The following is a 23,236-nucleotide window of genomic DNA, read 5'->3' on the forward strand; positions in this document are numbered from 1 at the left end:
ACTGATAGCTAGGATATTGGCTCCTATGTTACCATATACACCAGTCCCTTTGAGAGTTTAGCTGGTGAGTGAATTAAAATGGTCTCTTGATACCTAGAAGGGGGAGAAAAAAATCTTCATTTAAGGAACTTGCCGACTTTGCCAAAACATTGCTTTATAAGAACAGAGCCAAGATTAAGGAGTGGGGGGGCTCTCATTCTAAAAAATCTGGGCATGTTTGACACATCTGAGAAAGTATTTCTAAAAAACCAATATACAAAAGAGCATTGTATTCACTTTTTATGATACTTAATCCATTTGTATAAAATTACAAAGGAGATATTTTATTAGAATTCCTTCTTTAAATGTATGGCACTTGATACTATTTTTTTTAAATTCTTGATCTTTGTCTTGGTGTATGAATATAGCTGGCATTTTGCCAGCATAGGTTTTTAACAAATGACTAGGATGAGAAGTCAATGTATTCATATTAAGCCATACAAGTTGCTCTCTTCTCCCTAGCCTTAAAATGTAGTTCTGAAAGAGTTAGATTGGGCTATAATCTAATACTTTATCATGACTTTTCTTGCTTACATATTATTTTATAGAAACCTGTGCTATTAAGCACTACTCGATAATTCTTAGTATTTAAAGATATAACCATCATTCCAAGATTGATGTCTCAAATAAAGTAGTGTCCTAATATGTTTTAACAAATCATTTGTTCCAAAATTAAAATCATCATTTATTGTAATACCTTTGAAAAGAAAAACAAAATCTGATATTTGACCTTGATTTTTTTTCCTCCTTTGGTTAGAAAACATAGAACGAATGGGTACTTATGTATTTTCAGTTTTGAGCCTTTGTGGTTTCTACGCTACGGGTGTGAATTAAGGTCAAAGCTGCCTTAATAATTTTGATTCATGTCCTTCAGGAAAAAAATTAAAGGGTATCTTCTTTATTTACAGAGTTATCTAAAATGTTTTGGGGGAACCTAGAGAATCTAATTTGACTTAAGAGAAGATTGTGAAAATAATTTGCTCATTTGAATTTAATTTTTCCTCCTGACCTTTTTATGGTATTAGTTTGCCACATTTAAAACTGCATTCAAAAACAGATTTTTATAATGAAAGAAATTATAGTGAGATTTGAATGATGTTATCTTCTGAGAGTACTCAAAGAATATTCTAAGAAGATCATTGACAAAATATGCCTACAACTGCAATTGTGTAAATTCAAGAAAATGACTTTTATACCATATTATTGACATAATAGATTGAGTCATCATTACTGTCTGATATGCAAAGGCCTGGTTTGGAAGTCTTCTGTGGATCCTCTTTAGCACACAAAATATTGACACAATAGACAATAATGGCTCCTTTGGAGCCATTAGGGCCCATCATGTCAGGGCCTGTTCAGGCATCTCTTAGCAGGTAGCTCACAGACTCTTGACATGATAGATCATAACAAGTCCGAAGGAATAATTATCATTTCTTGGATTATACCATACTTGGGAATTTCATAATCTACAATTTATTAAAATTAGAATATATTATCACCAAAGTGAATTTTAAGCAATTCATTAATTATATTCTATTAGCAATAAACATTTTATGCACAGATACACACACACACCATGTATATTGTAAACTGAACAAATAAGCCACATCACATGCAGTTATTTATACTTTTCCCTTAACTTAAGGGAACTTAAGAAGCCCACACTGATTGTTATGAATATTCATAAAAAGCAATTCATTCTCAGCCTTATACCTTTTATGCCAAGAGTCAGCCTGGAGCAAATTTTTAACATCCACGGCATAGACCTTTGAAAGTAGATGTGCCAAACGGGGAGAGTGACACTGACTCTGACAGGCAGGAGCTCTGGTGGGCACCCATCTAATTAGATCTTTTGTGTGGTCTGGTTAGCTAAGGCAGCACTGGAGGTTTTTACTAACGAAATCTTTTGAAAGGAAACCTCATTCCCCTCAAAGTTTCAGTTGTTTATCAAGTGAAGAAATAAAAATAAAATCTGCAAAGAAAAATTTCCTGGTAGTTTGAGATGATTTGTGTTATCTGGAGTCTAAGAGATGAGGTGAGTGATGTTGGATTGGCTTGTATGGAAAGCATCATGTTTTTTCTTTTCGTGTAAATAGTTTTTATTGTGCTGAAATTAGAGACAAATAGAAATTATATTATACAATGTGGCAAGCCATTAGCTTTTCATAAAATGAAATTTTATCTACCAAGAACAGCTTTTGAAGTTGGAGACTTTCAAAAAAAGCTTTTTAGGTTCAATTTTGGGTGGTGTTAGTTTGTTATTTGGTGTGTCAGTATCTGTGTATAGAAATTATGTCAGGTAGTTTTACTATTTGCGCGGCAGCATGAGACATTTTAAGAGTGTCCTTTTTAAATTGCATCTCAAAAACTGTAAATTCAACTTATACTTCAAAGCTTTAATGTGTATAAATGCTAAACAGATCACATATAAGAAAAATAATTTTCTAACTTTTATTAGTCACAGGTCTTTTCCTGTGCTCTTTTGTGTTTTTAGGTTCCAAGCAATGCCATAAGCTTCAACAACAACAACAAAACTAAAAACAAAGCAAAGTAATTTCTTTGAACTTACTAACTCATTTTGACATAGAAAATTCCCTTTCCACTTGTCGTTAGCATCTTTGAGAATTGGAGTAGGCCAACGCGGTTTCTGTGACTGCAAAATTGCAATGGCATAAACCTCTTGCACACTGGAGGTCACCCTTGCTATTTACAAATTCTCTACAATTTTACAAAACAAAAGTAGACCCTGCATATTTTCAATATGGACTAGAGTTTTCATGATATTTTGGTATAAATACATGGAAGTTATATGTCTTCCATGTATAGTTAGTCATATTAAGTGCAATTAAGGAACCCATTATGAAAATCTTATGGTTGTCTGATTTTTCTGATGAAATAAGCAAATGACAAGAAGCTTTTCCAAACGAACCTTTCATTATATATTACATATAATGGATTTTGAAAATCCTTCCAAATTGTTATAACAGAATTCTAGAGTAGACTTCATGTGCATTGTTCATTCAATAATTTGTCAGATATAATTTTGCCACACCATTCCTGGGGATAACTTTACCCTAGTTAATCCTTATGGCTTGTTGTAGATAAAATTGCTTCCATAGTAATTTTATTTTCACATAATTTGTTATAGCATGCTAAACAGTTGGCTATGTTCCACCATTTTTTCTACCACATTACTTTTATATTTTTATGTTCATTCAAAATAAAATATAATAATATGATTTTAATAAGGATAAAACTATTATTTTTAAAATATACTGATTAACAAGGTCATATATAAACAAAATTATTGACTCATTAATAAGAAGCCCATTTTTTATAAGTATCTCAATGACAAAACATAAAATTGAAATACTCAACCTACATCTTGAAGCCATTCAAAATACGAGCCAAAATAGACTGAGGAGAAGTATCTGATTCCATTTCAGCAAGAAGAACATGCTAGAAATGTGAGGGTTCATCACAGGGAGCTGTAACAAGCAGTGCCAAGTTTCAGGTGTACCTCACCACCAACAGGGAAGGAGAATAAAAAGAAACACAGAGGAACAAATGTGCTTTATCTATTTTTCTGAAAGATAAAATAGGATTACCATGAATTTTTCCTGAGGTATATTAACTGAGCATACACAGCCAATTTTCTTTTTCATAATTATTTTATAGCACTTTCAATCTTTCCCTGGAAATTTCTTATATCCAGTTTTATAAATGTTTACTTAGCCTAATATGTCGGTTATTTAGCGTAAGGGTTAGAGGTCAGAAGTGAGTTAAAATGTGGGAAAATGGCTTTAACAGACTCATATGAGGTAACAAGATCAAGGGAGCAGAGGACACACTATATCACTCTCCCTAAGCAGAAGCCTAAATGTATACAGGGATATTTGTCCACTAACAGAGCAACTCAACCCCTTTCTGCTATTCATACGATGTGAGGTTCAACACTGAGTGTTTCGATGAAGCCTTTCCTAAACTCTCACACACCCATGAACTTCTCTCTTTCCCAAACAGTTTAGCACTGAGTATTCCATTCATTTTGGATTTCACGTGTGCATTTTTTAAGTTTTTAACAAGAAACTTGTGTTTTTTTGTTTTCATCAACTGTTGAATTTGTGCATCCAATTGAAGCATGTACTCTCTTTTATTCTGTAATCCTCACTGCCCTGAACTGAGCACTGGACACTGAACAGCTGGAAGTAATCCTCTGAATTCTCGTAGCACCTCCTTTGTACCATTTTTGTGACTCTTATCACTTCATACTTTATATTATATTTATTCGAGAGTGGATTTTATCTCCTTTGCTAAGATGAAAATTCCACGGGCGCAGAAGTATGTCTTAACATCTTTATATCCCACTCTATTATCACCACGACATTCATACTTAGCATCATGTCTTCAGTTAACTTTTTCAGCATCTTAACGACGTATGTTGAATACCTTGGTGCAGAGCACTGTGCTAATTACCAAAGATGGTACAATGCAAAGTATCATTATGTATACCATCAAGGAGGCTCCTGTGCAGGGGGTGAGAGAAGTGAATAGGAATAATACCAGAACATGACCAGAACAGAGTAGATTGAGGGAGCAATGAATTGTGATTGAGGATGAAAGTAGCCAAATTCAAGCTTCCAACTGGAAATTTGGCAATGTAGTATGTGCTGCCTTTAAATCCAATTTTAATAGCATAGTCTGTAGCAAACAATTCTCTTTCTGGGGACAGGAATAAAACCTGAATGGAAAGAGTCTTCATTCATTCTTATCCCACCAAAAGGAGCAGTGTTGAAAGACCTCTTAAGTTTCAATACCAGATAGCTCTGGCCAAATGGAAGGAGATACTGCACAAATCCAGCTCTCTTGTTTGTCAAACAAATGAATGAGTGAATGAGTAATGAACACAGGTACTCATTCTGGTATTTATTGACTGAACAAATCAAATAATAACCCCATCATAAAACACAAGAGTTCTGCCGGGTTCAGTGGCACATGCTTGTAATCTCAGCAGCTCAGGAGGCTAAGGCAGGAGGATCTCGAGTTCAAAGCCAACCTCAGCAAAAAGTGAGGTGCTAAGCAATTCAGTGAGACCTCGTCTCTAAATGAAATACAAAATAGGGCTGAGGATGTGGCTCAGTGATCCATGCCCCTGAGTTCAATCCCTGGTACAAAAAAAAAAAAAAACCCACAAGTATTCTTTATACTCAACAGTGAATGCAGCAGTTTTTATGTAAAAAATTTTGATTCTAGAAACTATATTTCTTTGTATGAATACAGGCACTATGTGTTTTAAATGTTATAATAATAAATGCCATTTTGTTCTGAAATTTTGCTGTTTTACCTTTACTTTCAGTCCAGTAATTGAGTGGTTGCTTGATCTCTTAAATCAATACTGGATTCAAAGCACCTTGACAAAAGAAGCCGCATCTAATAATTCTCTCTCCAACAAGTTTTTAAATTCTAATTTAAATTTGTTTTAGATTAGAAAAGAATTTGCAAGTGTGATAGATATAAAGCACTGTGCTGGGTTCTGAGAGGTCATGGAGTGATTGCCTCTGCACAACCGGAGGTCACAATATCTTGCCCTTAGCAAAGACCCTTGATAAATGTTGTGGAATTTAACTCCATTTTCCCATAAATAACACCTCAATATGTCCATGTTGAAGTGATGTTGAAAGATTTAGTATAGAAAAATTCTTTTGAATTTCCATTTACTCTATCCCCAATAATTAAAATCTTGCTTATCTGCAGTGAAAAAGACCCCTGTCCTTTGATTCTGTAGCTGTATTGGTCTACCAACAGTAATTTTATTTTTAAAACCTTACTAAAAAAGGGACTCTATAAACCAATAGATAAATATTTTCTAAAAGTATAATTTCCAAAAAGCATTATAAGAACTAAAAAGGATGGGGAGGGGAAACGGATCTGCTTTCTATATTCCTGTCTGCTTCGGTTTGGTTACAATTTGAGTTTGTTCCCTAAGGGCTTATGTGTTGGAAGCTTGGCACTCAGTATGGCAATGAGGGAAGTGGAGGAAGTTTTATGAGGTGGAGTTGGGTAGTTAGGTCATTAGGGATGCTGCCCTTGGAAGGAATTAACCTAGTTCTCGTGGAACCCCAGTTAGTTCTCACGGGAGATGTTTAAGAGAGGAAGGCTGGCTCTTTCCCACTCTCCAGCTTCATGCCTTTCCATTTGATCATTCGCACATGTACTCCTACATGTGGAGGTTGAGGCAGGAGGATTGTGAGTTCAAAGCGAGCCACAGCAATTTAGTGAGGCACTAGGCAAATCAGTTAGACCCTGTCTCCAAATAAAATACAAAGAAGTACTGGGGATGTGGCTCAGTGGTTAAGTGCCCCCTGAGTTCAGTCCCCAGTTAAGTTGAACAAGTATGGCATTTGGCTGAAATAGAAGAAAACAAGCCTAGACAGAAGGATTCATATCAGGACACTGTGGGCCTTATAATCCACACAAAGGATGATTCAATGGACTTTGGGCATAGTGGTAGTGTAAACCACTTCATTGAGATAAAAACTATGACAGTTGAAAGAACATCATGTAATAAAGGGTGAGGAGGCTTACTTAGTTGGTATATATGATAGGAAACCAAGACTAAAGTAAGGAGATGCTGGAAGTCCATTGGGTGCAGGGAAGAGATAATCTGGTAAGAAATATACAATAGTTTTAGTTGAGTATTTTTATAATTCTTTTCACTTTGAAAATTCACCATCCCCTACATATACCTAATATTTTTATGAAAAGAAGGAAGATTTGGCTTGTGATTATACGTGGTAAATAAGGAAATGTAGACTGTCTAGAAGTTTGAAGAAAATCTAGCTGATTATACGTAACAATATATATATTAAATTCTTTTTCAACATCATGAGAGAATGAGTAGCAAGTACAGAGGTAGATACAGTACATAAACTCAAGCCCCACCTGATGTACCTAATGGACCCAGACATGTCTGTGTGTAATCAGCTGCCTACATGATTTGGATGCATATTAAAGTTTGAAAACTCTTACTGCAATTCAACTTTTCTATTGTGCTTTCTTCACTTATTATTAACTCAAATAATCACATGAAGGAATTATGGAAAGGACTGATGGCTACAATAGCCACACTTATCAATTGATATCAGTATTGTTAATGACACCTTCAATAATTTCCCTTTAATGCCTCTATATTTTCTCAAAATTATCCATTAAAAACTATTGAAAGGAAATAGTTTATGGAAGTAAATTTAACAAGTTTAACTGAAGGCTTAGTAAGCACAGTGATAGAATTTAATAGTTTATCTGCCTATGTCTAGTCAGAATTTCCAGCATCCTCTGAAGGCAAAATATTTTATATTCATTAAAAGTTCTGATGGAACGCTTCTCCATGTGCAAGAATAATGAATGCCACTTCCACAACTTTTTCATATGATACTTGAATTACTTAGGCAGTTCTTTGCACTAAATAATTTTGTCCATTCTTAAATGATGAAGGCATTTAAAAACTAAACAAATTATTTCCCATGATGCTTATCATCTTCTGAGTTCAAGATTTTTTATAATGTTTATACATTTTTGTTACACTTAATGATATTACTGTGGACAACTCTAAAGAGCAAGAAAATACAAATACATTTTAATCATGGAGAATTAGTGATGCCATTAATTTTCTAGAAATAAGCTCTCAAATTGGATCTCACATTCTCTCTTTTTATCTCTAAATATAAGTCAACATATAGAAAATCCAGTCATGTGGCTATACATGTACTATACAATATTATTCAAATTGTTATCACTATTTTACTTTATTATTTTAAGTTGTTCTCTTTAGAAATTGTTTAAGTCATTAAGCTTTTGAGTTCACTGGAGAGGTGGAAAATGGTTCACAGAGAGGTGATAATGTGCATATTTTCCCAATAGTCAGGAGGTAGCTAAACAGGTTTAAATATAATTTCCATTATGACAAGTTCTCTATCAGTTATTAAAAACTAAGAGTGATTGTGGAGTTAGACATTAGCTGTTTCAGGCACCATCTGCATCTCTTGATACCTTCAGATCCTTCTATTTGGTACTTGCATAATCACCTTTTACATTCACAAATATGTTTCTGAGTCTTGCCGATGATAGTCATGAAAACAAATTTTAATTGAGTTTGGCATGTCAAAACCCTTTCTTGGGTTTTATGTTTGATGTACCATGCCACATTTTCAATGAATAAAAACCTGCCTCCTTGCATATTTATTACACATTCTCAGTTAGTGAGATTTTGTTACACAAGCAGTTGCCTTATTATTTTTTACACCTGCACTTTGATATCACAGTGGTTCATTGTCAATCGATGTAATGTATCAGAAGTGGCACAGCTAATGAGCACACAGTTGCCTTTAGTTCATTTTACATCCTGAAAGCCTACTGGGGAATAGGCTGTAAAAATTGGGGGAGGGGTTCTGACATTTTATAAATGTCATATGTCAATCCTATATTGTGGTGGCTGTGAAACTGCATTCTGATGGTATCATAGTCACATGATAGGCCATTTCACTAGCAGGCAATGAGATTTTTTTTTTCTTATTATAGCACTAAAGAAAGGGGTTGTGTAGCATGCATGAGAGAGAGAGAGAGAGAGAGAGAGAGAGAGAGAGAGAGAGAGATTTGTTCTACAAATTAACTTTAAGCCTTTTGACCTATGTACACAAATCAGGAAAGCCCAGTCATTTATTTTATTAAAATAAATTGAGTAAAGACAAAATTTTGGTGACAAAGTAAAAAAAAAAAAAAGTGTTGTGAAAACTTTACTTTTGTATTCTTAAGAATAAATAGCAGAACACTTTGCTCTCAGAGCAATAGTAATTGGGATAGTTTCTATTTCCATAAATATAAGTCAGAATTCATATTGAAGGAGTAAAAAATTAGGGTATATTACTAAAGTTACCCTTACTTTAAGGGGTGTTCATAAAACTCGTTCATAGTAATGGGGTGTGAATAGACAATGTAGTCACTTTTCCTTAATCCATGAGGGTTTGGATTTTGTGAAAAGGAAAATTACATTATCCATTGTAGAATATTAAATATTTTTGGTTTTTCCTGTCAGTAAGAATTCATAGCCCATTCTTTGCCTTGTGGTAATTGTAGAATTATGAACTAAGAATGTGATGTGGGTGGGATATTTTCAGTTATGAAAAATTTTAATTATTAATTAATTTAATACTCAAATAAACATTTTCAAATTGAAATTTTCTTTCCTTGAAAGCCAATTGTCTATATGTTTACTGTTGTCAGAGATCCTTGGATAGCTCATTTTAGCTATATTCTGACCAACCAGAAAGCAAAGAGAGGGCTCAAAGGGAAAGCATTTAAAAACTGAGGCTTGGTGAAAGGGAAATACTAGCAACATGGTTAAATGACATTCAGCAAATATTCAGATCTACAAACACTCCTATTAGAAATCTTTGTTAACCTGGTCAACATCTTCTTGTTGCCTCTTCTATAGTTAACAAGGCCTACATGTCCCATATCATTGCCTCCTTACCAGGCTCAAAGGAACAACTCAACCCTGCACTTATAGAATGTCTTCTCACCATTACAACATCTGGCTTATAACAATCTCTACTATGCACTTGAACTTCAGGAAAGCAGGCATTATTTTCTGTATTCCAGAAAAGTGACTTATTTTTGCTTCACAGCAAAATCTGGGCCCTGTTTTCTGAGCATGATCTAATTTTGAGTACAATATTCAGTGATTATCATTCAAAGAATATGGTGAGATATCAATTGCTTTCTAAAATAATGATAATATTAGGCTACAACCTGAATAATGAATCTCTTTGTGGCCAGGCCTCACAGTGATGACTGAGTAACTCGGTGTACCTTGGGAATTCTGTCCCATTTTATTAGGGACAAGTTAGTTGAGAGTTCCAGGGAGTCTCAGCATAGACAAGTTTCCATAGCTTTCCCTTCTTTCTTTAAGACCTGCATAATGCTTTGAGTAACAACATTAGAATTGTGAGACTCAGTGTAAAGGACAGTTGGGGACGTGTTTGACTCCGTTAGCTTGCCAACTTGAATATGAACATCCTCTTTAAATAATCTTAACTCTTCTTTATAATGAAAGAAATACATATTCCAGTTTGTAAAATTCCCCCTCCAAAATGTAAACTTGATCCTGTTGTGGAATTTTTACTGAAATGGCCATTTCAGAGGAAATTCAAGAGGCTTGTTTACTAATAAACAGATTTAGAGTTAGAAATATTTTGATCTGTTTGTCATTTTTTAAAAGCGAGTGGTTGGTTGGTTTCCTCTTCATTACAGATGAAAAACATTCCTAATATATAGACTTATTTTATTGATTAAAAATAATAATGTATCAGCTTTCTTTTTTCATTTTTAGTGGAATCTGGGTTTAGAGTCTTTCATTTCATGTTTAAATTTAGGATCTTATTTTAGTTCTGAGACATTGTTGAAAAAAATTAAGATATAATTTGAGAAAATTTTTAAATTCCTATTTTAAGCCCCAAATAATATTTATGTTAAAACTTAGTAGAAACTGTAAGCACATATAGATTTTGTGTGGTAAAAGGCCTTCATTGGGAGCTGGGGCTATAGCTCAGTGGTATAGCATTTGCCTACCATGTGTGAGGCACTGGGTTTGATCCTCAGCACCAGACACATAAAAATAAATAAATAAATAAAGATCCATCTATAATTAAAAAAATATTTTAAATAAAAATGCCTTCATTGTTTTTCTTCTTTTTTGTTATCTAATATCTCCCTAACAAGTTATATAGTTGTGTATATACCTATATCAAGTTAGTTGAACTTATGAATAATTTTAACTTCATCTGGTATTGAAATATTTCATATGAATGTCTCCTTTTTAAATAAAAGTAAAAATAATATTAGTCTTACTTTTTAAATGTATTTGTTACCTGACAGAGCTTGTTGCTGCCCCATCATCTGTAAATAATTGTAAGTTATAACTCTCATTTCCTTTAAATGAAGGAGGCAACAATTTTAAAATATCTTTTTCACATAAAAGCTGAAAATAAGGACTTTGTTTTTTTGGCAGTATTGTTATAAATAATCTGCCTAAACTATTAACTGTAAATACATTGTTAGAGACATGCCAAGAGTAGACAACCCATTAAATTTTCTTTGTTTAAAACTATCCAGTTCTGTTGTTGGGTAAGACAATTTATTCATACAATCATATAAAAATCATATTTAATAAAGAACAATCCAAGGCAAAGAGAAAAAATGTCTTTATCCATAAGCAACCAGATGAGAAATGGATTTTTATTCAGTCAGATCCTTTTAGTCAATGAAACAGCATTTTCATGCATATTGCACTCAAGTGATAATTAATATAGTCTAATTCAGGACATGATGCCTGAATTGATGTACTGTCATCGATACCCCATGTTAAAATCAAACCTTGACAGGGGTTTAACACCCTGGAACAGGTCATCATACGATAATACTCTTTGCCTCTCAGTATTTGTCTTCAACCAAGCAAAGTATTACAAGATGGGGTAAGGGAAAAAAAGGGAAATAATTACAAATGAAGAGTGACGCGGGCTGTGAATAGAACATATGTTAGGCTAGGCAGAGGCATCAGTGAATTATATCATTTCATGATGAAGCGGCACTGGGGCTGAACGGGCCTATTTTAAACCTTGATGTATTTTATCTCTACTGTATTTGGACTGTCATCTTTGGAGAAAGACTTGGTATAATTGAGAGTCAACTCCAATCTGCATGACTCCAGTGTGAAGTGGGGGCCAGATGAGCACTGCTATGGAGGCCAGGGAAGCTTCTAATAAGATAAAATGAGCAATCACCCTTTATGCCTTACAGTTACAATTGCATTCTGTGAGTACAGTTTTCAGAATTATGGCTTCCCAATGTCACTCATATTACAAAGTTTGGGAAGTGGTCTAATAATTCTAATATAAAAGGAGGTCGGCTCATGTTAATGCTCATTTTAGGGGGATAGAATCAAAGCCCCTGTTCTATATTAGTCTTTCCTTGTGAAAACAGATGTAATCAGCATAATTGGTTCATAATGTGTTTTCATTATGTTTGATTTTATTTGGCTATTTCACTAAAATCTTTGTCATTTTTGCATATATTTAGCTAAATACCCTTTAACATCCTCTCACATACTCCCTCCTTTCTTGAAATTTATTTTTATAATTTCTGCAGGAAGAAATCATTCCCTTCTCTGAATGCTTTAAGCACTCAGTCCCACAAGTGTGTTCTATACTTCACAATGCCTTCTGTTTAGAGCATACATGTATATGTTTTATCTCCTCAGATATATTATAAACCCCTCAAGAGCAAAATCATAGTTCACATAGTGTATCTACCATAGTACCAAGAATGCCATCTTGGGTAACAGGTATGAGAAAAGTTTGTTGGATAAGTAAATAGTCTGAGTCTATGGATATACATAATGTATGCATAACATCTCTTAGGGCTGGGAATAGTTTAGATGTTTTATAATCCTTTCTTTCCAACTAAGCAGTCAACATTGTTTAGGGGAAAAAACATCAAATGTCTGACTCTAAGTTGAGGCTATGAAGCTAGGGATAAAACACTATTAACAGTTACCACTAATGTCTATATAGAATTTGCATTCTCTCTTTTTCTAACTAATTTTTTTTCCTCGCTTACTGAAAATTTAGTACAAAGTAGCATTGACTCTATCTCACATTCCTAAGAGAGTGGCTCAAAAGTGAAATAGGCTTGTACAAAATTGTTAGTGATAAAGATAGCCAGAAGAACTCTGTAATTCAGTGTTAGATCATTCAAAGGCGTTTCCTAGGCACTTCCCATGCACTCACTCCTTGGCAACAAATTGCACTGACTCAGTCCATCAGAGCAGAGTATTGATGCCCTCCTTTTTTATTCCCCTGTACTCCTCTCCTTTCCTTATCCCGTCCCTTGAAAACCAGCTTCCTGACAATTTTTATTTTGCCCACCTGTAACAGAAAAGTTGTTTCTTTAGCTAAAGTCTTGGAGATTACTTAGCAAATTCAAAAGTTTGTGTGAAATACATGGTCCTAACTTTCTTACCCATGGCCTTTGAGCTTCATCCTTTATACTGGCAAATGCAAGCAGATGTTGCTATTCTTTTCAGATTGAAAGGTTTTATATAAAATTTAATTGATAAACGATTACTGTTTCCTATTGCAAATAGTATACTTAGCGTACTATTTTGTTTGCTAAATAGTGTATGTTTGAGTTCATTATCTTCAAAATATAACCAAAACATGTCAATTACCATTTCATATCGAAAACTTTCCAAAAGCCTAATTTAATATTTTAAATTTTTTTGGTATTCAGTACATTTATTTCAAATACATCAATGTATATTTATGATGGGACAATTGACTAAAATCAAAGTATAGTTTTAAAATATGTATAATTTTGGAGCTGTTTACACATCTTTTTGGAAATGAATACTGTATTTTTGCATCCCTCTAACATGATCTAAATTATATAACTTACAAAAAAATTAAATTTTAACCTTTGCAAATAAAGAAAGAGATTATACAACCTTAGGCATTATTTTTTATCTTAACACTTAAAGTAACCCTTAACACTTAAATATACATATTAAATATTCTTAAGATCCTAATATATGTAAACTGGTTGAAATATATTATTAGGTGAGATATGTAACTATCTCATGATAACAATGTATTACTTAAATTTTATGCAATATGATTACTCATTGAAAAGTTTTATAAGCAGGCTCGGGGGAATTTTGTGTGCATGTGTGTGTGTGTGTGTGTGTGTAATTATCTGAATATATATATATATTCACAACAGATTTTGTCCATAGTTGTGTGTTTCTAAATAAATTTGGCTTGATCAATTGTTCACAAAACAAAATCAAAGAAAGCCTGTGTTTTAGGTATATGCCTTTATTTTCCAGATAAAAAACAGATACAAATATTTAGTAATTTTTGTCAAGACAAGTGTTAATAGCTCTAACAAAGGAACTCATGAATGTTGACACTCTGCTTCTTATTCTAATACATTTCAAACATGGATTATCTCCTTTTACTTAAGCTCTCAAAAGTCATTTAAACTTTTACAATTATTATTACCACCATATCTCTGCCTTCAGTATTAAACTTTTAAGTGTTAAAATAAAATTCATTTTAATAATTCCAAATTAAGAAGATGGAAATTCACCTTAACAATGTAATAGTTTTGAATTTGAGTAGTGCTATATATAAACCTGAAACCAGGAAGGATTTACATGTTTCAACGTTACAATGTAAGATCAAATCTATAGTTCCAGCCTGTGTCCAATCCTTAGGAAATTTATAGTTTAGTTTGCATGAAATTTGACATGTTACCTAGGGAAATAAATGGAAGTGCACTTAAAACTGGATAGAAAAATAAATAAATAAAGCTTTTACATTGTAAGTGCTGTGCAGTGTGCTAAAGAGAAGTCATGAATTTATGCAACAAAGTTACCTACATGCTGCTAACCCACACAGTGTGGTTTAGGGGTTACCGTACCCTGTCACCTACCCTCAGTTGATAAAAGAGAAAAGCTTGCATACTAAATATTTCTCAATGGTGAGACATTTTTATGTCTTCACAGCTAACTATCTTGCCAGCTGATTCTCCAGCTGCTCAAATACAAAATGAACATAGAGGAATTCCATTGCTGATACTTTTTGGAAAGAAGCAGATCATCAGCTCAAAAACTAAAATACTCAGAGGAATCTGATTTTGGCATCTGTGGAGAATCAAAGCCCTCCTAACTTTCTGCTAATATACAAGAAACAGGAATCTACATGAATGAGGTGTTCGAAAGGAGAGAAAAAAGAGTAAGAAAGAAAAAGTAGCAAAGCAAAGCAAACAAGTAACTGGAATTTCAAAAATAAATTACAAATATTCCTTATGGTTGTTCAAATTAGTTCTATTTCAAAATGAGCAGTGTTTAAATCCCACATAAATAAGCATCACCCTCAAGTTGTAGGCATTCTTATCTTGACTATTTCTAAGCTGATGGCAACTTGAATAGATCAGCAATTCTACCAGTCATCTGAGTTGTGCATTTTTATAATATATAAAAAGTAGAAATTAATGACATCATTAAAATTCATATAAAGCTTCTATGTAATTCAGTGGCATACAAAGCACGTTTAACATCTGGAGCAGATCATTTTAACACCTGCCATTCTTTACAACAAAATTATTTTCATCAATAATCATAGAGTAAAACTAATAATGATAGTTAATGATGTTGTCTTAGGAGGATATTTATATTGAAATTTTTATTGAGCTTAGCATATATCACCATGTCAATAAAAACTCTAGACAACAAAATAAATATTTCAACACCAGATAAGGAAAAAATGCAATTAATAATTTTTAGCTAATTGATATATATTTTTTGGAAGAAAAGAACTTTAAATTTTAAATATTCAAACACCAATGAAAACTTAAAGTCCACCTAGAAGATGAGATTGAAGTGTAAATCAAAGTTCTGTTTCTTTCTCTTTACCATGCTCTGCTACCATTGGTTATTTAGAATTTACTATTTAAACATAGCATTATGTCATAATACAGGAGTTGGAGATACCAAGTGCCCTTGAAGCGAGCTGGAACAATTTGAAGGCTGGAACATAGTGATGAACGATCACATACAGTTAAGTTTCCATTTGCCTGGACTGGCATATAATATTAAGTTCTTGGGAATTGACTTCCATATAATGTAACTTGTTTATTAAAGAATAACTAACAAAAATGTGCTAATTTGAAGCTTATATTTATCTTATTAAAATTCAGCTGTCACCACAGCAGCATTATTTGTAATTTAAACCAAAAAAGAAATTTTTAGGGAGTAATATTTTATTTCCTATATTGTTTAGAATTGCAAGTGTATGGTAATAGTAAAATATAGGCCAACTTTTTGTGGGTATTATTAAGGTATTATTACTGTATTAAAATTCTCTATCAATAATGCACCTACTTACTACCTGATCCTAAGGCAGGTGGTTCCCATTTTCCTTTCCTATCAGCCATTGCTTTGTTTGTTTTTGCCGATGTTGCTGTTTTGTTTCTTTTCAATAAATGACAAAAGTCTAATACAATAGTGGCTTTTGTCTCACTGTATAGTATTGAGTTCCAAGACTCTGTGAACCAATAACAAATATAACTGTTCTTTTAAATATTTTTCAACAAATGATTATATTGCTTTGATTATTTTATTCATTCATTTGTGTGAAGACCACCTACCAAATTTCAAAAGCAATGATTCTTCCTCTCTTCAGAACAGTGATCATTCTTGTTATTTTTTTCCTAAAAGTATGTTTACATTATTGGAATTATCTAAGAAATAAGTAAATCTTCTTCAGATTTCTGTCTTGTTTCATTTTATTTTGTTTTGTGTTTGTGTTTGGGTAAACAACTGAATACATCTGAAAAGAGAGTTATAGAAAATAACTCTGTTGTGAGAAAATCCTTTTCTTGGCCAATACTTTTACCAGCATAATCTTACATAGAAGGGTAAAAGTAGAGGAACAAGGGTGTGGGCTTTAAGTTCACAAAAGCATGAGTGCTCTCGTATCAGAAGGTCAAGAAAGGGGGATGGATCAGCACACAAGACCCATAGTCAGGGGCTGTCACAATGGGAATGACCTGAGATCCAAAGCTGTTCACTTTTGGGGTAAGGTTCTAGTGCAGAGGCCTAAATGTAATTTTAAGAATTGTAATTACTCTTATATTTTAAAAATCTCTGGTGACTGTCAGAACAGTCCAGGTTCCACAAGTCTTGACAAGCACAGAACCGGCAGCTGCTTTCACAGAATTGGCACATCATTTGACTTGGCAAACAGGGTGTTTAAAACTGTGTTTACAAAAGTTTCCATTATTTTTACAAAATCTGCTACAGAATTTAAGCCTTTTTTTTTCACATTTCAAACGTATGTGTGTTTGTTTATGGACAGATAAACCAAAAGGAAAATAGAAAAGCATCCCAGGTTTTATGCTAAATTTCTACCCAAATAGGTGCTAAATCTCTACCCAAAGAGACTTTCAATTAGAGCTGTAGATAAATATGTCTTTTCAAATTAGGCAAATTGACCTCTGATTTCTCTGCCTCAGAATTTTCTTCCAGTATCTGTTTTATTCAGTCTCTGTTCCCCTCTTTGCAATTATCTTGTAAGTCAATTGACTCTCTGCTCAAAATTTAACCTAAGATTATTTATATCTTATATTTTTCCCTTAAAATAGTCCCAATGACTTTTAAACACTTTTACCTTTAATTGGGAAGTTAAAGCAAATCAGAAATGGAAAAAAAATTGGGTTTAATATTTTGAATCACTAAAATGGTAGACATTTAAGGGCTTGGTGGGCTATTGTAGGCTTCGATGAGAGAAAGCTGTCTACCTAAAGGCTTTGTTTTCTGCTTTTAGCTAGAGTTCCCTCAATTTCCATTAATCTAGGCATTTCCTTTCAGAAATTCTGAGAGAAAGTGGGGTTAGGGTGGCCTATGTCCTTTAACCATGTTCCTCAGAAGGTAACTTTACAAGGGAACAGAAGGAATAATGTGCCTTGTGCTTTGATATCTTCCTCCTTGTGGTCTTGGTTAAGGCTGATGAGACTATGAGCTTTTGAGTCACTAGAGAGGCTCAGCACTGCTCAAGTGCCCCAAGACCAAGAACATCTTAAGGATGTCTGATAGATTCCTAGAGCAGGACCCCAGGAGGACCATGATAGGAGGAGTAACTGTTTAGCATCATGACATAGCTTGGTACCACTAGTGAAAATAATTTTTTAAAATCATCATTTAGTGATGACTACTAACTGTTTAAATTTAGCACACATTTCTAAAATATCAGTGAATGGGAAACTGACATTTCACAGTTTTTTTTTATTAAGATGTTCAGAGAAAAGTTGTCCTTAATGTAATAATTTTCTTGGGATTCTAAATATATTTTTAAGAGGAAAAAGTCTTATTTTAGTACATCGTTCCTTAAGCACTTGGAATTTTAACATGAAAATAAGAGAACTCATGTATGAATACACAGTAATTTTCTTAAAAGTCCTGATTTGACAAATAAGGTATCTCAGTTCCTCAGAATAATTACACTTGTTTTCTAAACAGCAGAAAAATATAGCAGCTAAGTTAGTTGCACATTTTTATTCATAAAATGATAATTAGCTATAAGATCTGACAAATAAGGATTCTGGAAGGAATGCTTGCTTGCTTGCTTTTAAGAATCTAGTAAAGTGCTGATTGTCTTCAGTTTTCAAGATAACACTGTAGACTTTTAAAAAAAATATTTTTAGTTATAGATGGACACCGTACCTTTATTTTATTTATTTTTATGTGGTACTGTGGATCGAATTCAGTGCCTCACATGTGCTAGGCAAGTCCTCTACCACTGAGCCACAACCCCAGGCCACATTGTAGACCTTTTTTTTTTTTTTGACGTGTCTGCAAAAAGTGGTGTGTGTTGTGTTTCTAGCTGTAAGTCTTTAAATAAGAATCTAAAGACTGATCCATGTAATATGTGTAGATAGTCGTAGTGTTAGTAGGCATGATTAAATTAACAGCTATCATTTATTCACCCATCACTGGTGGTACAGGCTTTACATACATTATCTCATTTCATCTTCTTGATGACCATCAAGGTATAGGTATTATTTTTCTCATTTAAGAAATGAGGACACTGAAGCCCAGAAAAAAGAAATAGGTTATTTTCTAGATCAGTCAGGCTAATAAAAATAGAGGCTATGCCAACTCCAATTCTAAACAATGAAAGCCTGGATCTGGAAATGAGGTGAGCACAGGGATGTGTGGGAGTGGCTCATGGGCTACAGCAGTCAGATCCCAGGATAACCCACAAGAAGCAGCAGAAGGCAGAGTGGTGAATTTCCTGAATACCTGACATAGCACCAAGCCACAGACAGACCTCTACACATGAAGCCAGGATTTTGACTCAGTGTTGTCTGGCTCAGAAACTTCTGTCACTCCCTCTATAACATATGAATCATCCACTAAATAGCTGGTACTATGGTATCCAAAGATAAGTAGGACATTCTCTTGCCTTCAGAGAGCCTACAGTCCGAAGGAAGAGACCACAACATAAACAAGACTTAATCATTCATGGATTTTGGGGGGTATTATGTTCATGGACATGATTGCCAAGGACTGAGGTAGGGGTGGCAGTCGGTGAAGGTTTACTGAAGGATTTATCTAATTTGAATTTTAAATGCCAAATAATTAAATGCGTGTGCACACATGCACTGTTCATGAACCTTGCTATGCTACTTCATATAAGTCTGTTTATCAGAAAGAAACAGAAGAATGTTGTTAGAACTCAATATTTTGCTTGGTTTGACTTTGCAGCCATGTTGACATTACATTTGATCTACCCTTGTCCTAAACAACATGCTGACTTCTTGATTAGAGGGTTCTGTTTTGTTATCAGTGCATTAGGCAATGTGCCACTCAGGTAGCAGAATTTGATTATAGTTTTCATCTTTGCTTTCTGAATTGCTGTGGGTTTTCTCTGGTGTTGGCTGATATGTGACCTTTGTAGTTTTTGATTTTAAAAAGTTTCCTTGAGAACTGCAGGATGGACTAACCCCCACCTCAGCCCCAGCTTCTGGTTTATTCTTTCTGGTCATGGCTCTATATGCTGTGTTTAAGGCTAAGCCTATGATTACAGAGCTGTTTTATCTAAGAGCTGTGAGGAGTGAATCAAAAGTGATACCATCATGGTTGGCATTACCGGTCATTACCTAATGGACTCTTCAGTCTTCATAACTTTCTCAGCCCCTATTGTACCTGGGCAGTAGACAAAGAAATCTAAATCAGCAGATAAACTTTATTTAAATCCTTTTGCAAGGTGTGTGTGTGTGTATACACACACACACACACACACACACACACAATAGCTCTCTTCATCAATGACAGCCTAAAACCATGTCATCTTTCAAGAAAGTCCAATTGCTATCTTTGTAACAAGGTCTTTCAGTATTCAAAGCTTGTGTTCACTATGGGTAGTTCCATCTTTTTCTTAATATTTGTTTAGAGACATTATCAGGTCTATCTAATAAAATAAATTGGACTAGATTTCTCAAATGGGAAGAAATCCAGATAAAAAATTGAAGGCCATATAAAAATCTGAATAACATATAAAAATCGAGAGCATGTTTTAGAAAAACTGTTTTTTGAAGTATTTATTTGTTAATGTGTAATAAGATATATATGAAGTTGAGTTTTGGGAAGTTGTTGCTTTTAAGCTAGTATAATGATTAAATGTTTATTCTATGCCTGGCATTGTTTTAGGCACTTGGATTATTTAGGCACATCAGTGAATAAAATAGACAATATTCTTGTCTTTAATATATTTATATTCTAAAATATAAATAACACTGATAACAAACTATAACCCCCTAATCAAAAAATCAGCATGTTGTTTAGGACAAGGGTAGATCAAAAATAGTGTCTCAGAAACAAACCCACACTGATACAATCATCTGACCTTTGATAAAGGTGCCAAAAACATAACATTGGAGAGAAGACAGACTTTTTTAATAAATGGTGCTGGGACAATTTGTTATCCATATGTAAAGAATGAAACCAGATTCTTATCACTCACCCTGAACAAAAATCAACTCAAAATGGATTAAAGGGGCTGGGGTTGTAGCTCAGCAATAGAACACTTGTCTAGCACAGGCAAGGCCCTGGGTTCAATACTTAGCACCACATAAAAATAAATAAATAAAATAAAGGTATTATGTCCAACTACAAATAAAAAATTAAAAGAAAATTTTTTTAAATGGATTAAAGACCTAGGAATTAGACTAGAAACTTGCAACTCTTAGAAAAAAAAAACATAAGGTGAACATTCCAGTTGATGCACAGGCAACAACTTTCTCAACAGGACAAGAGTTAATGCCAAGAGTTAATAAATGGTACAGCATCGAATTAAAAAGCACAGCAAAGGAAATAAAAAGGAATGTGAAGAAAGAACCCACAGAATGGGAGAAAACCTTTGCTAGCTATTCATCTAACAGAGGACTGATATCTTGAATACATAAAGAGCTCAAAAAGCTTTAGAACAAAAAAATCAAATAACCCAGTTAATAAATGGCCAAATGAACTAACCAGATACTTGTCAAGAGAAGAAATGCTTATGGCCAACAAATACATGAAGAAATGTTCAACATCATTAATAGCAAATCAAAACTACACTGAGATTTCATTTCATACCAGTCAGAATGGCAGTTATTAAGAATACAAATAATAATAAATACTGGAGAAGACGTGGAGAGAAAAGGAACACTTTTATACTGTTGGTGTGACTATAAATTAGTACAACTGCAAAGGAAATGTAAATGGAGACTCCTCAAAAGACTAGGCATGGAACCACCACATAACCTAGCTATACAACTTCTCCATATTGTCCCTGAAGAATTAAAGTCATCTTACTACACGGATACATGTGGTACATGGTTACTGCAGCACGATTCATAATAGCCAAGTTATGGAAACAGCCTAGGTATCTATCAGTGGATGAATGGATAAAGAAAATGTGGTATATATGCACAATGAAGTTTTATTCAGCTATAAAGAAAAACAAAATTATGTCATTTGCAGGAAAATGGATGGAACTGAAGATCATTATGTTAAGTGAAATAAGCCAAGCTCAGAAGTTCAAGTGTCATACGTTTTTTTCTCATATGCAGAAGCTAGAGAGGAAAAAAAGAAAACAAAGTTTGGGGTAGATCTCCTAAATATCAAAGGAAGATCAGTAGAGGAAAGGGACCAAAAAGTGGGAAGCAAGAGGAAAGGGGAAGTGCTGGGAAGTGATACTGGCCAGATTATATTGTTATATTGTGTGCATATTCTAATATGTAATAAATCTCATCAATATGTACAACTATAATGCACCAATACAAATGAGGAAATTTAAAAAAAAGTAGTGTCAACATGGCTACAAAGTCAAACCAAGCAAAATGTTGAATTCTAGCAAACTTCTTCTGTTTCTTATTTTTCTTTCTGACAAACCAACTTAGACAAAGAGGCATAGAAAGGTTCACGAACAGTGTGGTTGTGTAAGTGCATGTACATGAGCTCTTTTTTTTGAATGATTATGTGTCATTCAAAATTCAGTTTGAGTAAATCCTCCAATATGTCTTTTTCTTCTTTTGGGGAAAGTCAATAATCATTTCAATACCTAGTTCTAGCTACAAGTTCATGTAAATTACTTGTGCAGCTTTTATTGTTATTTATTTCACTAATTTCACAATTTTATATAATACCTAAAATGGTTTTTCTTCTTCTGTACTTATCCATTCATTTAACAATTATGTATTGAGCACTCACTAAAACACCAGTCTCTGTCCAAGATAGAGACCTGCCCTCAGAAAGCTCCGTTCAGGATGAGAAACTGAGTCTTGCACACAAATGACCATAGAGTAGCATATGACACGTTTAGTAAAAGTGGTACAGTGTTTCTACATAACTGACAGAGAGACAGCTGAGGCAGAGGACATGGTAAAGGTGGGGAAATTAATGGGGTAATCCAGGTATGCTACACAGAGAGGGTAACATTTAAAGGACTAGGAGATAGCCTTGAAAGCAAAGGGGGGAAAGAAGAGATGTATTTAATAAACAGCAAAATAGCACAATGTGGCTGGCACATAAAAGTACTGGAACATTACATCAAATTCAGACTTTGGAGAATTTTTAATGATGTGCTCCAAGTTTGTACTTATTCAGAAGAAAGGAGGGGAAGGAGGGCCCTGACGAATTTTTGCTATAGAAGTGATACTAAATATAGCATGTCAAGAACAATAAGCCTGCAGGAAGACTGGTGCAGGCCCAGATAGCGTGCTGTGGCAGTTAGGAGGGAAAGACTGCTGTTTGGGGGCAGCCTCCTTGAGCAGTGTCTTGAAGTGTAATTAAGTGTTATTTGGACCAATTCACAGTGGGGTGACATAGGCAAGGACTTCTGTGGGCTTTGTCAAGAATACTAGTTTCTTCCTATACTTTCAGAACACAATTCTATCCCAGCAAAACTTTTAATGAACAAAAGGTGGTCATAATTAGATATTGAGAAAATACAGGTAATTTGATAACAAGAAAGTTCTGAGAAGCAAAAGATAACCAAATGGGAAAGTGACTGGCTATTCACATCATCTTAATCTGTTT

At 33.9% G+C, this 23,236-nt stretch overlaps 1 protein-coding gene across 6 annotated transcripts in view; it reads left to right on the forward strand.

The window, feature by feature from the left end:
- The window catches only part of Kiaa0825 (KIAA0825 ortholog), a 369,653-nt gene that overhangs the window by 238,586 nt on the left and 107,831 nt on the right, over positions 1–23,236 (forward strand). Inside the window, exon 19 of one of the 6 annotated variants that reach the window (XM_071612407.1) lies at positions 15,634–15,958. The exons of 4 other annotated variants lie outside the window; for them this stretch is intronic. In XM_071612407.1, coding sequence (XP_071468508.1) covers positions 15,634–15,679 — 46 coding nt within the window. In that variant the 3' untranslated portion in view covers positions 15,680–15,958. Of the gene's footprint in view, positions 1–14,659; positions 15,227–15,633; positions 15,959–23,236 lie in introns of those variants that run through there. One more of the 6 variants, XM_071612409.1, reaches the window with a different exon arrangement.

The sequence above is a fragment of the Marmota flaviventris genome, chromosome 5, assembly GCF_047511675.1.
Source record: "Marmota flaviventris isolate mMarFla1 chromosome 5, mMarFla1.hap1, whole genome shotgun sequence".
In the NCBI taxonomy this organism is placed as follows: Eukaryota; Metazoa; Chordata; class Mammalia; order Rodentia; family Sciuridae; genus Marmota; species Marmota flaviventris.